Raw genomic sequence first — 15,774 nt, forward strand, 5'->3', positions numbered from 1 at the left:
TTTGACTGTATGGTTGTGTGCGTCTCTCTGTCTCATTCTGTGTGTGCGCGCGTGTATGTGTTTGCGCGCGTGTGTGTGTGTGTGTGTGCGCGCGTGTGTGGGTGTGCGTGTGTGGGTGTGCGCGCGAGCGTAGGGATGGTTTCTACCAACATCACAAACTCGGTTTCAGGCCTGGATACCTCCAATGTACAGCTCGCGCACCTGTCTTCCAGGTCTAAGGGATAAAATAGTTTGCGCCACACATTTTAATTTGTATTTGAAGATAGCAGCCCGTAGCTATCCAAGTTTAGAAAATACAACATATAAACACGAGCTAGCATTGGCATACAAACCATGTAAAACGAATAAACAAAATATACATAGACATACAAAAGAATATCGTTCACACAAATCAAAGAATTTTGATGCTGATCACTGCCGTCTTCCTCCTACAGACAAGTAAGAGTGTCAGGCAGGGCTGAGGTCTGATGTGCTTGAAAAACGTGGCTGACCCTAACATCAGTCACAGTCCGGCATTCACCAGGATGAGGAGAGGCCACAGCTCACCTGTCCGCTTCTGATCACGTGGTCGTCACTGTGCGCCTCACGACTGCGGTGACGGAGCTCAGGTGCTGCGCGTGACGTGCCAACGTCATCGTCACACCTGCTCTTGTCATGGCAGTGGCCGTGACGTCAGCGGCGTCCTGCAGGTAGAGGACGGCGTAGACTTTGGGCAGGAAGAGAAAGACGAGCGCCACGCTGTGGTTGAGAGCCAGGGCCAGGGCCAGCATCAGCAGCCGCAGGTGTTCGCGGCCGGACACCATGTAAGCGGGCACGAAGGCCAGCCAGATGACCAGCGTGGTGGACACGCACATGGAGATGAAGCGAGACTCGTTGAAGTTGTCGGGCAGGCGCCGCGTCTTGAAGGCCAGCAGCGAGCAGACGGCCACCTGCAGCAGGTTGTACACCAGGAAGGAGTACAGGCCCACCGCCGGCACCTCGCAACTCACCTCCACGTACGCTTCCATGGCAACCGCCATAAACCGCCGGTGCCAGGGGCCGTACTCACTCATTATCAGACTGCAGATCAACACCTGAAAGTAACATGGCAACCTCTTGATATCACACCAGTCAGTTGTTTATCGATAGTCAAAGTAGTCCTTACCTGTTTAACGGTAATCCCGAACGGATAGACAGACACTGTAGAAAGTATTGAGTAGAGAAGAAGAAATAAAGGCAATATTGCTGACGGCCAGCCAGTCAGTCAGCCAGTCAGGAAGGCAGGCAACCAGAAATTGTGAGCATTACATTTACAAAGACAGACACAATGACTGTATACGAGAAGATGAAATCGTTGCTTATCTCTACAACACGAATGAAAACTGACCTGTACCAGAATAAGACCTGCCGCGAAGAGCAGCTGGTGGCTGGAACCAATCAGACGAGGTCTTTGTGTCGACCTTTGACCTGCGTCAAAAATGCGATAAATGCGCTGAGCGCGCACGAGCAGCGAGCCGTAGATAACGGCGAAACTGAGGCAGAAGAGCAGGTAGTTGATGCGACACGACACCTCGCTGGGAGGGGCCAGCAGCGTGACCATGGTGACGTAGCCCAGGCCGATGGCCAGCAGCATGAGGAGGGACAGCTCGCGCGAGCACGCCTTGATGATGCGGCAGTTCCAGTGACGGACGAAGAAGACGAGGACGGCGAGGCAAAGCGCGCAGCACGCCAGTGCCGCCAGCGTCTGCAGCACTCCCCTCAGGCTGGCGAAGGTGGGCGTGTCTGGCGAGATGTCGTAGCACGTGCTGTAGCCGGTGGCCGGGTCAGGCCAGGTGAAGGTGGGACATGTCTGACACATGGTGCCGTTGAGAACGAGATGCTCGTTGGGGCGACACGGCCTGCACAACCAGCAGCAGGTCACCTCCTGCGGTATGCGAGCCTCCCCGATGCTGCACGGCCAGCTGCAGCGAGACTCGGGAGGGAAAAGACTCCAGTTAAGACGGTTCGATTCCTCCTGTAGGCGAGTGTGGTACCGCCAGTCCACATCGCTCACTTCCGTGAAGGTCTTGGAGTGCGCGTCAAACGTGCTGACGACCTTTGACGTGAGCGCGCCAGGCACCGCGGCGTGGAGTGGCAGGACCTGGCTGACGACGTACGATCCCAGACGGTCGCCGTTGTCCTCCAGCTCCAACCACCCCGTCAGGCCCTGCTCGTGCGTGACTTTCACCTCTGACAACAGCCTCGTTCCCGTAACACACGTGCGCGCCTGGCGCCCCGCGAGTCCGGCACATGCCGGGGACATCAGCACCCGCGCCGTGGCATTAGCGATGACGGCGATGGTGTCAACGACGTAACCGAGGATGCGGCTGTAGGACAGTTCGCCCTTTCGAGCGTGCAATGTTTGGTTGGCACTGCACGTTCCGTTGTGCAGCGAGCAGTTGAAGAACCCTTCCCAGAACTCCTCAAACCAGGGGTTGCGCGTGTCCTTCTGAGAGCAGATGACAGAAATAACGGAAGCTGACATACAAGGTTTCTGACAAGTCGAACCTTTACGTAGATTTCGACATGGCGAACATTTGCAACACATAGAAGAGTTTTAATGTGAACGTTTACATGACATAAAAGCCGTATAAACACCAAAATGATTATGTATTGTATGTTAACTGAGAGAGAAAGATTTATGTGCGTGCGTTGAGAGAGAGAAAGAGAGACACTTGAGTGAAAGAAGGAGACAGCAAAGCATACCGGAGTAAGGTTCAGGAAGTACTCGTGATACTCAGGGACACTCGACCCAAAAGGACTAACAGTGACGGTTCCCCACATCGCCGGGCCCAGGTCCCCCATGGCGGTCGCCGCACTGGCCCAGGCGTCGCTGGCCACCCAGATGAAGTGACCCGCAGCCTCCAGGTCAGAGGTGGCGGCGATGATGCTGTGCGCGTGCTCCCTGGACGTGATGAGCACCACCACGCGGGCGTTCCTGTTCTCCACCAGCTTCAACGCCACCTCCTGAGCCTGACGACATCAGCGCTGAATTACAACAACTTCATAGGACAAGAAAATGGGTATTTCAAGACTTAAGGTTATTATTTACAAATTTTATAATCCTTATCCTAAAAAAAATATATCTTCGCTAAATTTGTTTCCTTAAGTCACTGTCCAGAAGGGCAACCAGAACAATTTCAGGGGGAAAATTTTAGAACTTGTCACGATTCTTGGCTTTCAGATACTTGTTGACTGTTTGGTTTCCTGCAAGAACCAAATGATGATTGAAGGAGGTTTTCGACTCGAGCAATGCGGTACAGAAAAGAAGGTTTATAGCGAGAGTGTGTCAGCTTGCAGTGAACTGTAAATAGCAGGAGGAAGTGCCAAGGGAAATCAATCTACAAGACGGCGACAGACGGGAGGGAATGAGCAACCTCTGGCAGGAGACCAAAGGCATCCTAGAGATGGCGCGGAGTCATTAAAAAGACAAGAAATTGTGGACGTGTACTGTAGACCAAGAGGGTAGACCTGGATCCTGATAAATGTAATGTGTCTTGCCTATTAATCTGCAAGTACTTTTCTGAATTAAAACTTTATTGTATTTATTGATTCATGACTATTTTTCTTGTACCAGTTCAAATACAAATTTTTGTTTCAGCGGCGCCATGTTCTCGTGTGAAGTAGCTCATCAAAGTTACACACCATCCAAAGCAATCGTAGGTCCACAACATCCCATAAGCTAAATGATTTAAATGATAGCTCAGCACATGCGTACATCAATAGTCACGTGTTCATATGTCTACCTGGAGGTCGGTCATGACCATTGCAATCTTCATGGCCGCCCCAAGGCAAATTCCATGTTTCTCAAACAGGTTTTGCAGCTGTCGGAAGCCGTTTTCACCGTAACTGCCCTCTGTGTACACGACAGACACGTAGCTCCACCCGAACTGCTGCATCAGCCTGAATATGGCTTGAAACTGAAATCTGAAGAAACAATAATGTTAAGGCCACTATCGAGTTCTTAATAATTTTACTTAGAGCATAGACATAGACTACTTAGACAGACCATATCATATCTAAGGTTTTAAGATCTGCCGTGGTTGCTGGCATGAAAGACAAGACAAAGACAGACAAAGTCTGACACCTACTACATGACCATTACATCATGGAGCGGATGCGAGAGAAGCTTGATAGCAGGAGCAATGTCGGGCTTTGTGCTGCAATATCAGTGAGCAAAGTACAGTTCGACAACAGCAGAACACCTAGGTACAACTGTGCAAAGCAGCACACACATGTACAGTTCCACAAGAACAGCACACCAACGCACAAGAACGTCCTTAAAGGAGGCTAACCACTGACTGGGAGGTGTATTGTGTTAGACCACAAATGTTTCTGTAAGTGTGGATGCTGGATGCTGGATGCTGGATGGGTCACAGGTCAATATGGCGTGTTATGACGTCAACAACCGCTTGTAAGAACATAACTTAGAGCCGGGAACTTGAGTACAATAAACAAAATCCATTCTGAGTGTCGGGAGCGGCCTGTACAACGAGACCTGACTTCGACGAGCGTCTTCATCAATACGCCGACTAACGCTTCACGCGCAGCAACTTTGTCAAACAGCTTTCAGAAGAGGAATAACAGCCTGACATCTTGTAAATCTGAACACAAGCAGCGTCTGAGTTTGAGGTCCTTCATTGCTGTGAAGCACCTGGCTGTTGGAACACCTGCGTTGTGCGGCTGGTGATTGTGATTCGCAGGTCGTGAAAGTGCGCCAAGTGCCTGTCATCGCACGGAATCAACGCCAACAGACTGGTCCACACGCCTGTTGCATGCACAACGCTGCTTACTCGTCAGCCATCGAATTTCATGCAGAAGTACACCAGTTACCTGTCCTTTCTTTTGATTCCTATTCTTGCTATCCGTCTGCCGATGGTCTTGTATGTTCTCGGTCCTGTCTGCTGTCGGTTCTGCTGTCTTGTCTGTTGTCGAGCTTGCCTGTCTATCCGTGGTCGAAGACTGCCATGTAATTTTCTTGTAGTTACCCTGTCATTACCGTTGGCTCTGTTCTCAGACAGGGCATCAAGGTCAGTCTGACCTGTGTTGAGAGTTGAGAGAAGTGTGAGTGCACCGCCCTTGATTCTACCCTACCTATCGTGGGATACGACCCATCCTTTCTTCCTCCTCTCAAGACCTGCTGTCTGCTTACGACATTTCCTCTCCCTGTTTACCAGCCAATTAGTCTAGTCATCTGTCTGGGTGGTGAAGCTTTAAGGTCTGCTTCCATTTGGTGTAGGTCTTTTAAAGATGCTCGCAGCCAGGGATTGGTAAACACTAACTATACAGTGGTGTGTTTTATATATATATATGTGTGTGTATCATTGATATATCGTGTTTCTTGTCGTCAGATAAGTACTTCAAACACATGAACAATGTTCAATCGTTTTTCATATTTCCGTAATGCTGTTAAGATTTATGTTTTGTTGGAGCACAAGGAGATACATATTTTCACACGATCCATTTCCAGCGCTGGTATGTAAACGAATATGAGTTTAATTCATGGTTTGAAGGCATTCTAAATGCGTCCTTATCAGAATAAGCACATTTTATCCATTGTCCCAAAAGTAAATAATTTTATTTTGCTGTGACTCACACTGTAGAGTATGCCACAGAAGTTAGTGTTTACAGGAAGCCCGTATTAACCCACCTTGTGCTACCACCCATCGCGGTAAATAGTCAACTCACCTGTCAGGTGGGACGGTCCTCACAAAGTAGGGGAACAGAGCTTTGTCGCTGAGCTCGTCACTGGTGGAGAAGAAGCTGACTTGAGGTACTCGTGCAGGGCCCAGCAGATGCGACACGGCTTTGCTCTGTGAACTGGTGGCTGACCCGATGACCGCCACTACGTCATAGGACTCCGTGACGTCACTACTGACCTCGCCATTGGCCGCAGCTGTAAACAGAAACAAGAAAGTGTGCAAGGGTGTACACAGAGTTTTCTAAGTATGGCGAACAGAAGAAAAAGTAAGAAAAAGAAGAAAAAGTCAGCATTTCCAGAATAACTTTTGAATTTTTACAGGAAGTGACGAGACAAGACACGAGAAAGACAGGAAATGACGAGAACTGATGAAAGAAGACAGGGAAAAGACGAGTGAGGACGGGCCGACATCTGTTTCATCTCACTGCGACAGGAGGTTTGCGGCACGAAGGTGAGGGCCTGCGCAGCAGCGATGTTGACATCGCCACAGTCGTCGAGGACAACAAAGCCAAAGGTCAGGTTGTTGGGCAGCAGGCCCCGCGAGTTCCACACCCCGACTGCGTACTCCACGATCTGTTTGGCCAAACAAGCAGCGCCGTGAAATAACTATATGAAAACTTGGATTCACAACAAACACGACATTAAAAGAGCAGACAAGACTTCAAACACACGTGAACAAGACAAGAGACTACGTGAGACGTACTGCGCATGCACGTAGCCACGTAGAGCAGAGTTCACAGGGAAATACGCTTCACGCATATGCTTCATATGAACAACACACGAACACGTGTAATATGCAATATGAACAGCACTGGGAGTCAGTACAATATAAGATGATGATATATAAATCAGTATTTATGTGTAGTTAACAAGTTGTTTATAATGTAGAAAATGTTTAGCAAACTTCTCTTCGTTTATTTCTAAACATGCATTAAATTTTTTAATGGTATATCTGTGTTTCAATATTTGAATAAAGGGTTATACCTGGGGGATGGCTTTTTTAAGTCTACAAAAATATATATATATATGTATGTTTTTGCGAGCAGTAAAATTAAATCAAGTACAACATCTGTCTCAAAGTTATTACTGCATCCAAATAGGACAAGATGTTCACTGATAGTTATCTTTGGGGCATTTGTACATTTGTCTAACATACAATTTTTTAAGTTTTACCCAAAGATCATTAGCAATCTTTACAATTCCAATTTAATTACGTATACATCTTTCTCCGCCCAGCTCTTGTGTAGAATTGGTTTACGAAAGATAGGTTCTAACAAAATAAATGTCTTCATGTTTTTTGATCGATGGATTTTACCTGTGACAAGTGGACATAGGAAGGGTCCAACATCTGGTGGCTACAAGCCATCTCGGCGCTGTTGTAGTGGGAGAGAGGCATGAGAAGTCCAATGTTGACGTCACCCAGGTGTGCGAATTTCTTCTCAGGTAGTCCCGACACCACGAAGCACGAGGCAAGGAGGCGAGATTGAAGATCCACAATGAAGCTCAATGTGAATGCCAGCAGGACTGCATCAAGTGTGAACATTGCCAGTGTCTAGTCCTGTCGATGACTGTACTTCAAAGGACGACGACTCTCGTGTACTTCCTGTACGGACAATCAGGCCGAGGAACGTATTCCTGTGAAGACTGAAGACTCCAGTTTGTGGGCTCGCACGTGAGACGTCTGAGGGTGGGTCAGGCACACTAAGAAGGAAATATGAAAAAAAAAACTTGTTATAACAAAGTCTTAAATTTTTCAGTCCACGTTAACAAAATCAACGCTCACTTGTTTTTGATTGTAATTGTGAATGTGAAACAGTTGCAGCAGTAAAGGAGTCTTGTCTTTCACTCACGGTTGTGGCTGATGGAAAGTTGTCTCCACACCTTTCAAACTCCCAGTAGCAAGTGTCCGCACACAATGTTTGATTGGTTTGACCTGTTATGAGATGCTCTACAAATAATAACAAATACCACATTAACATCTTCTTGTAAGGTACCTTAGTGATGTGTGTGTGTGGAGAGAGAGAGAGAAAGAGATAGTGCGGGGGGAGGAAGAGACAGGATGTTCCTGATTTATATGCTCCTTTTGTCTGGGGACTGCACTGTATCGTTTCCCTTCACTGAGAAATAGTCGGTGGTGTGTCACGCTCCCCTTTGATCTGCTCCGTGTGCGCGGTGAATGGGGTAACACAGTACACACACACACACAGACGGAGGGTGAGAGGAGCTCAATTTTCTACCTCCTATCAGAATCCCTGTTTAACCATTTTTAAATGATGGTAAGATAGACGCTGATTCATGAAAACACACTGCCTCGATCCATCAGAATGGGTTTTGGATGTTCCAATTCTTCCTCAGACAGAAACTTGGTTTTGGGATGTTATGTTTGGTATATTTATTATTCGTAACTCGCTACACTCACAGCAGGCACTTCAGTACTTTTGCTGATACTCTCCTTCTTTCCCTTCCGAGAATCAGGACGAAATGGTTTTGGTGAAGGCGGAAGATAACAATATATATATATTGATGGTGTGGTCTACTCTAACTTACCTTTTCAAGACGCAAGCCTCAGGCGACAGAACTGTTGTGTAGACGTGGTTCAGGTCTCAGTATCCGCACCTGTCGTCGATGGCACCCAGGACTGTTGCCATGTAAACCCTCCGCACCGCGCAGACGACAAGCTTGTGTTCATCCGGGTGTCTGTACCCGGCACCAGTCTCGCCTCATTCGCTATATATTTGCTCACAGCAACAAGCTATTCGGGAATTTTTCTTTTTTAAGTCTAGGTTCGTGAAGCCAGTTGCTCGATTTCCGAAATGCATCAACGATGTGAAACTGACACTGGGCGGGGCTTGGCGAGACATTGAAACGTGGAACTGACATCTGTGGGCGTGGCGTCCGTCAGTCATGTCTGCTGGCATTTGACCTTACTTCGCTAAACCAGCATCAACCCTTTTATTTTGTTTTACAATAACAACTTTATTTATCCCCAAGGATAATAATAGATAAGATTTATAGCGCTCGTGTGCTAGCAATATACAGCTGAGTGCATGCACACACACACACACACGCGCGCGCACACACACACACACAGAGAAAACAAGATCGAGTAGGTACAGTTAGTACAGTGCATGAGGTCATCTCAGGTGGACACATCATTACCCCAGTAGAACTGATCACGTGTATGGCACCCGGAATGAATGAGCTACAATGACGATTCGTTCCACACACAGGTATCGAGTATCTGCGGTCAGACCACAAGAGTGAGAACTCACCTGCCAGCACATGTCTGGGTTAAAAAAAAATGTAATTTGTTATTTTTGACACTGGTCTAGTGTAAATAAACAACTTTATGGCGTGGTCGGCAAGGAAAACAACAAATATAATTCAAACAGAATGAATAATTATACATCAAGAAAATCAAAACATTGTGATGAGATGCCAGTAGATTTATTTATGTAAATTGCAGGTTATGAATTAAAGAAAATTGAGAGAAAAATGTAGATAGGATGGTATGAAAAGTGCGTGATAGAGAAGATGAGACGAGGAACAAAGACTAGTCATCAAAGGCTTTAATCAGTGCCCAGAGTAAGTACCTTAGACACAAACTTAACAAACAAACATGAGTTTCACAGGGTCAGGCTTGTCAAGACCGCACACAAGACTCATAACTAAACGAGTGCATGAACTCTTTCTCTCTCTCTCTCTCTCTCACAATACTTACATGAACAAAATATCAAGATATCAAAAGTGAAACACAAACTATTGCCTTTGACAGAGCAGTCGACATTAGTGTACTGTAGACTAGGATGGGATGCATAATCGATTATCGTATAATTGATAAACTACAAGGTTTTTTTTTTTTTTTTTACTTTGCTGTGACATCTGGAGTTTGCGATGCAAGTGCTGTTGCTAAATAGGTTGCTAAAGGAAAGTATGTCAATTGAGCGACTAACAGGCTGGTAATTCTGGATAATACTTCTCTGTGTGACAGGACTGCAAGCCATTTGATAAAGTGTCCTCGTCGATAACCAACCTGAGCCCACTGAGTAGTTTATTAATATATAGTCTTCGTCAGCTCGATACACCAGGTCTTCAAAGTCTTCGGTTAGAGAGAAGAAAAAACAGATTTCGCTGCGTTTCCATGCATTGTCACGTGACAGGTTTGGGTCGCTCAGCCAGCCTGCTTGCTGGTCGATGTGTTTGCTAGTGTGTACTTAAAGGGCAGCTCGAGCGCTCAGCGAAATCGCTGGAAAGAAAGAATAGTGTATCGCATAAACATACTTCGGTGGTATTTTATGACGATGAGGCACGAGAAATATCATATTAGTGTTTTTCTCTTAATTACACCAGGATTTATCTGAAAAACAGGAAGTACTTCTAATAATAGCATATTCTGAATGAGTTGGACTCGGAGAAAAGATGCAATCATTGGTAAAAGTAAACAGACCAGCACACGATGTGCGATTGCTGAATGTTCTCTTCGACACTCAGATGGAGTTAGTTCCTAAAGATAGTGGCTACAGACGCCAGTGTTTTAACTTTGTCCAGACATATGTACAGTATAATTATAGATCACTGCTTCGTTGGAAACATGCCTTACAAACTTCGTTCCCACATGGCACTCAAGACTTTGCTCAAAACATTTCAAAAACTGTCGTTGCCTATTCACTGATATAGTGCAGGCAAGTCTTGGACTTTCAGTAAAACGAAGATCAGATCTTCTTCCTACAAAAGCACGAGCTGTTAAAAGCAACTACGGAGCTGTTGGTAAAAAGCTAAAACAAAGATCAAGCACCAGATATACAACATGGACGATGTCTACACCCATCATGTACTTGTACTACACTGTTCTTGTCTACAAGTAACATCATGACACACAAACACATCATCAGTCGTATCCTTACCCAGCATAATGCTAAAAACAACTGACAGTGTGAGGACCCCATTGGTGTGCCTGCTCCAAACAGCTCAATAAGAAGATTTACTTCCCAGTCTGTCAAGTAAATTCCGTCTGGACCTTTTTTTACACTTCTGTCGAAGCTTCTAGATAAAGTTTAAATGTGTAGGCTGTATTCCAATATTCAGATGGTTTATTTTCTGGGAAAAAATCGTTTCTTGAACACGACAATCTGAGCGATGTTTCTTCATTATGTGCTCATATTTGGAGGATTATCATTGTAAAATGAACTTAACCCGATCGTAAGGAAAACGATGTTGCCCTCGTGTTGTCCTTTAATTGCCAGACAACCACCAAAAGCCAAGTCATCGTCGCTATGAGCTGCTGACTCTGTTCAATAGATAACCGTGTCCTAAATAACCCGATGCTACTTGTCTTCACTTCTAGAAATGTCTACTTTGGCAAGCATGATAGTGTGAACCTTCAGACTATCACTAAACTGCTTTGGTATGGTGCAATGGCCGGGTATCATTCAGCTAACGGGTATCGTCGACCATTCCATTTTTGACTGAAACGACCTTCCAATGTCGTTCTTTTATATGGGAAATATTGTCACACCGGTACTAGATGATCTATAGTTGTATTGCACAATTTCTGTTTAAAGTAGACTCTATGATGTGTCCTAGTTACCTCCCTTTGCTTCTAAGAGCGGGGAATGATGCCAACACGTCTTTTGAAAAGGGAAACTGATTTTAAAAAGCACTTGCGATGACTAAGGAGACTCTTTGGTGTGGGAGCCTGTTACACACGCCATCATCCGAGTGTGTCCCAAGAAGTCTTCCCGTCGGTCCCTTGCTTTCGTCACACTGATTTACGATGGCGCGCGGGCATCTTGCACAACGACTGTATTGACAAACGTGTGTGACACGGAGCTGCCTGTCGGTGTAGTCGATGTAGCGGGCTTACCAATGCCAGGTGCAAATATCTGTAACACACTGCTGCTTACCTTTGATTGACAAACACTTCCGAAAGTTTCAGTGAGTGCTGTGATTAAGAGATGTTCGCCCTCGACTATATGTCCTCCTCTATACTTACTCGTTGTGAGAAAGCGATTGAGATTTAAAGAAAAACAAGAACAAGTTCATTTTTGAAGACATCAGTCCTGAATCCTGTTACGATCCCCTCACTTAATATCTTAATCACCTTCTTACAACGGGTAGTCCTAGAGGGCGCCTTTGCCGTTGCCGTACAAGCTTCCTACGTGTCACGAACCTCAAACTCTCTATTCTCCAGGTCAGTCCGGGTTGTCAGGATGGAGCTCAGTTCTGTGCCACATAAATTGATGAAGAGCTGGAGGAAAAGTCAGATGTCGACACCTAGACTATTAGTAATATACAGGGTCGGTTAAGTGATGCTCAATATATATATATATGAAAGGCTTGTATCTTTTTTGTGTGTCTCTCAGATTTAAGGAATTAATATTTTCCGAAGAAGTATACCATCTGCCTCCAGTTTCATGCCGTTTCAAAAATACTAATATCAGGCCAATCAGCGAAATAAAAACAGGAAAAATATCTTTTACTCGAAGCTTTTTGTGATGACAGGCTGGGGAAATGGATCTTACAAATGAAGACAAAGTAAAGGAACGGGATAAAATAAAGAGCTCGTATTGTAACCGATACGATTGCTGAAAATTGGAAGCGCCAACATTATATTACTTATGTTGAATGAATGAAATGACAGACATCGACGGAAATGAGACAAAAAGAGAATAGGTTTCTGAGTACAAGGCAAACATAAAGAGAGAGGGAGAGAGAGCCGATGATCGATCAACCGTTAGGTAGGTAGATAGATATATTCCAAACGACATCAATTCATGTTTGCTATTTATTTATTAAATAAGTGCTTCGCCCTTTAACATCTCCATGTTCGTATTGCGCAGTTTGCTAGCACTACCATGACGTGGGACGAGTTGTACAGGATTTTTTTCTCTGCGGCAATCGAACTCACATTTTAGAAGATAATCGACACTTCCCTATTACCTTCAGAATGAAAAAATGGAGATGACCATCAACAAAATGAAGATGGAAACTGAAGAGAAAGGACAGAAAAAAGGACCAAGTCATGTAAGCAGCAAGAAGCTGACATCCAATTCTACACACTGAAGTTCCGAAATCAGTTTTATGAAGGAAGCGGATTTTTCCCGATTTTGTTGATATCAACATTTCACAAAAGCATGAGACATTTATTTACTGGAAAGGCAACATAGGTACTGCTGTAAAATGAAATAAATGCATAATATATTAGATATACAGCAAACCTTTGTTATAGAAAAAATAAACCATTTCTGAATTCCGAACAGTAAGAAACTATGAAATCTAACAGCAGAAATTTATCTTAAAAGTAAGTTATGAAAGACCAGAGATGGTAAAGGTAAAAATAAAGAAACAAACAAGCAGAAAAAGAAGAAACAAGAGCAAGAAGCGATTGCAAATTTTAGAGTATCACCACACATAGCAAACATCACGTGATCTGATCAGGAGGTGCAGCTGTCTAAAATATTTACCTTCATGTTACTGAACATTATCTAACATAAAAAGACAAAGTTCACGACACCAGCACCAGCACCAGCACGAGCACCATTAGAAGTCTTCAGTTCGACCATTGGCTTCACGATTGTAAGATAAATAATCAAGGCTGAAATATGTCGGCTGGCTGTGGGTCGTAGCCAAAAGCCTGAAAGTCGTCCCTGTAGTAGGTGCGGACTGCATGCAGCAGGTCTACAGGTAACGCTCTGTAGGACTGTCGCAGGTGCGAGTCTCTCTGTGCCCTCACCTCAGCCTCCGTGCGGTTGAACGATGTGAACAGTTCTTGCATCATGGCTACCAGCTCACCGACCGACCGCAGCGCCGCCAAGTGGCGGACTTCCGCAGCATGCGGTGGGAGATAACCGTTGAGGATGAATGCTCGCAAGAGACGGTCCTGAAGGTCGAAGTCAGTGACGCAGTGGCGGAAGTGACGTTGCTCTACTACCGTCTCATAGACGAACTGCGTCACGGTGTGCATGTTGTTCAGCACGTGCAGCTTAAAGTCACTCTCAGGGTCAAGGTCTGTGAGTGAGAACTGCTGAAGAAGTTGGTGAGCATCATGGGCCAATGTTTCAAAATGTCCGATGAAGTGAGGTTTCAGGGTGCAGGGGTCACAGAGACGCGCAGCTGGTGTCACGTGATCGTCGTTAGGACCCGGCCAGCGGGGCGATGTCTTCACAGCGTAGCGGACAAATTCTTCGAAGGAGACGTTGAAGCAAGGTGAAGTCCCTGGAGTAGTTGCTTTGGCCATGACCGGAAACCCGAACATTTTCTTAATCTGCCAGGCGTGATGGGACCAGAAGAAGTTGTCGGGCAAGACGAACTTGTCCACGTACACAGCCCACAAGCGGTGGTAAGGTTCGCGCACGAACATACACCGGAAGTCCTGAAGACCTGGATGGAGCCTTCGCGTGACGTAATCCAAGGCGAGGGCGCGGGAAGAGGTGAAGGGTGCCAGGTGAGTCTCGTGCTTGCTGATGGACTGGGGGGTCCTGACCTCACGTCCGTTCGTGTCGTTGTGCAGGAAGCGAAAGACTCGCAGCCAGTAGGTGGAGGCAACCTTGTGGACGCTGCAGAACAGAAGCAGCGTGGAGCCCGCCTCATACGAGAGGACGTCGACGGAGCGATAAGTATCGTCATCAAGAGCATCGCCAGCCGCTAGGTATCGTTCAGTGTCGTCGGTGTCGTTGTTGCCAGCTTTGTCGTTGAGCTGGTCACGGAACCTCTCGACACAGTAAGCTCTGACCCTCTCTTGGCGCTCAACGCACGTGCGATGCGTGGCAACGTCGGAAAATCTCGCACACGTCTCGGAGGCGGAAGAGGTAAACGCAGGATTTCTCGGGACCTCGCTCCACCAGCTGAACACGCTGGGCTGGCCAGTCATCAAGGTTGTTTCTTGTCTTGTAACGGCCTTGGTCTGAAGATAAAACGAGTCATCATCACTCCCGTAACGAGCCCATCCTCATCATCCTCATCATCAAGAAGACGATATTGTCAAAGTACAAACTTTTCACAGATTTTTTTTTTTGTACATTGAGAAGTTTTATTCTAAGTATTTGCATGCAGAAATATTGCAAAGTTGCAAATCATAAGAAGTAGGAAAATGAAAAAGCACGTGACCTTACCTCTTTAAAGAAGCAGTTCGAAGTTCGTCTGAAGGTGGCTGAAGAGTTAGACTTTCCTGTGACATTAGAGGAAATTTAAGTTTAACGATTTCTTAGATGTTTAATTGTCCGTTAGTCATCAGACTTCAAAGAAATGCAAGAAAGGGTTAGATGGACTGTTGGATTTTTGTTACGAATAATATACATGGGTGTCTCTTAATGTCCCTTTAAAAGAGTGGATGGGAGGAGGCTGGCAGGGGAGAAATTCCACTATTTAAATGCCTAGTAGCTGACCTCATACATGTTCTGCTCACTCTATAGTCGGCTAACCTTTCTTCAAAATAAAGGATGCTCTTTTCGTTCCAGCTCGCGAATCACTGCACCCACCAGCCTCGTTGCTGTCAGTGAGACTCACCCTTGTCCAGATAGTACACCACAGTCAGCATCAGCAGCACAACTGCCCACGTCAGGTGTCTGCACCTGGGCCTCATCCCTCCATGTAGTGCAGGTAAACGCTTGCAACGAGTTCAGCACTCTTGCTTCAGGCGGATGTACTTCTCAAACAATGGAGCTGTTGATGGCAGTGTAGGCGAGGTGAGAACACGTGACAGTGAATCGTGTTGCGGCGAAGTGTTGTACTCTCACCAACATGCAGCATTTTATAACGCATACAGCTTATTTAAAAAGTAAGAAGGAGAAAGAGATAGAGCTCTCAAAAACCAAACCTCATAAATGTTCACTCACAAATTTAAAAAACTAAAAAAAAAAAAACAAAAAAAAAACCAGGAAACGTCCAAACAACCGTTTCCTTTTAGTGCTTAACTGTGATTAATGCCATAGCACGCTCTCAACTAGAGGTGTTTAAGACAATCATTGTATTTTTTTCGGTTTTTTTTTGTTTGTTTGTTTTTCGCTGAGGTATTAACTTGCTTTATAAATCATGTTCATACTTTATAAAGTCCTGAA

The 15,774-nt window shown here is 45.6% G+C and overlaps 2 protein-coding genes across 2 annotated transcripts; both read right to left on the reverse strand.

The window, feature by feature from the left end:
- Positions 1 to 408: 408 nt before the first annotated feature.
- Positions 409 to 7,334, reverse strand: LOC112568991 (metabotropic glutamate receptor-like). Its single transcript, XM_025246620.1, has 7 exons — positions 7,035 to 7,334; positions 6,145 to 6,292; positions 5,707 to 5,914; positions 3,765 to 3,945; positions 2,725 to 2,991; positions 1,367 to 2,467; positions 409 to 1,073 (listed from the first exon to the last, which is right to left on the reverse strand). The coding sequence occupies exons 1-7, from the start codon at positions 7,260 to 7,262 to the stop codon at positions 561 to 563; spliced, it is 2,646 nt and encodes an 881-aa protein (XP_025102405.1). The 5' UTR covers positions 7,263 to 7,334; the 3' UTR covers positions 409 to 560.
- Positions 7,335 to 12,508: 5,174 nt separating this feature from the next.
- Positions 12,509 to 15,540, reverse strand: LOC112573692. The gene is made up of 3 exons (XM_025254274.1): positions 15,224 to 15,540; positions 14,830 to 14,885; positions 12,509 to 14,621 (listed from the first exon to the last, which is right to left on the reverse strand). Exons 1-3 carry the CDS (start codon positions 15,297 to 15,299, stop codon positions 13,308 to 13,310), a joined length of 1,446 nt encoding a protein of 481 aa, XP_025110059.1. The 5' UTR covers positions 15,300 to 15,540; the 3' UTR covers positions 12,509 to 13,307.
- Positions 15,541 to 15,774: the final 234 nt, after the last annotated feature.

Source organism: Pomacea canaliculata, linkage group LG1 (assembly GCF_003073045.1).
Source record: "Pomacea canaliculata isolate SZHN2017 linkage group LG1, ASM307304v1, whole genome shotgun sequence".
NCBI lineage: Eukaryota > Metazoa > Mollusca > Gastropoda > Architaenioglossa > Ampullariidae > Pomacea > Pomacea canaliculata.

Bases quoted from the DNA above. Each gene is read 5' to 3' on its own strand.
- LOC112573692 (XM_025254274.1), bottom strand. From the start codon at position 15,299: ATGAGGCCCAGGTGCAGACACCTGACGTGGGCAGTTGTGCTGCTGATG. The intron at 14,886-15,223 runs GTGAGTCTCACT...CTAATGTCACAG, and splicing joins GGTGTACTATCTGGACAAGG to GAAAGTCTAACTCTTCAGCC. The intron at 14,622-14,829 runs GTAAGGTCACGT...TTTTATCTTCAG, and splicing joins CGAACTGCTTCTTTAAAGAG to ACCAAGGCCGTTACAAGACA.
- LOC112568991 (XM_025246620.1), bottom strand. From the start codon at position 7,262: ATGTTCACACTTGATGCAGTCCTGCTGGCATTCACATTGAGCTTCATT. The intron at 3,946-5,706 runs GTGAGTTGACTA...TTGTTTCTTCAG, and splicing joins AGGACCGTCCCACCTGACAG to ATTTCAGTTTCAAGCCATAT. The intron at 2,468-2,724 runs GTATGCTTTGCT...ATCTGCTCTCAG, and splicing joins ACTTCCTGAACCTTACTCCG to AAGGACACGCGCAACCCCTG.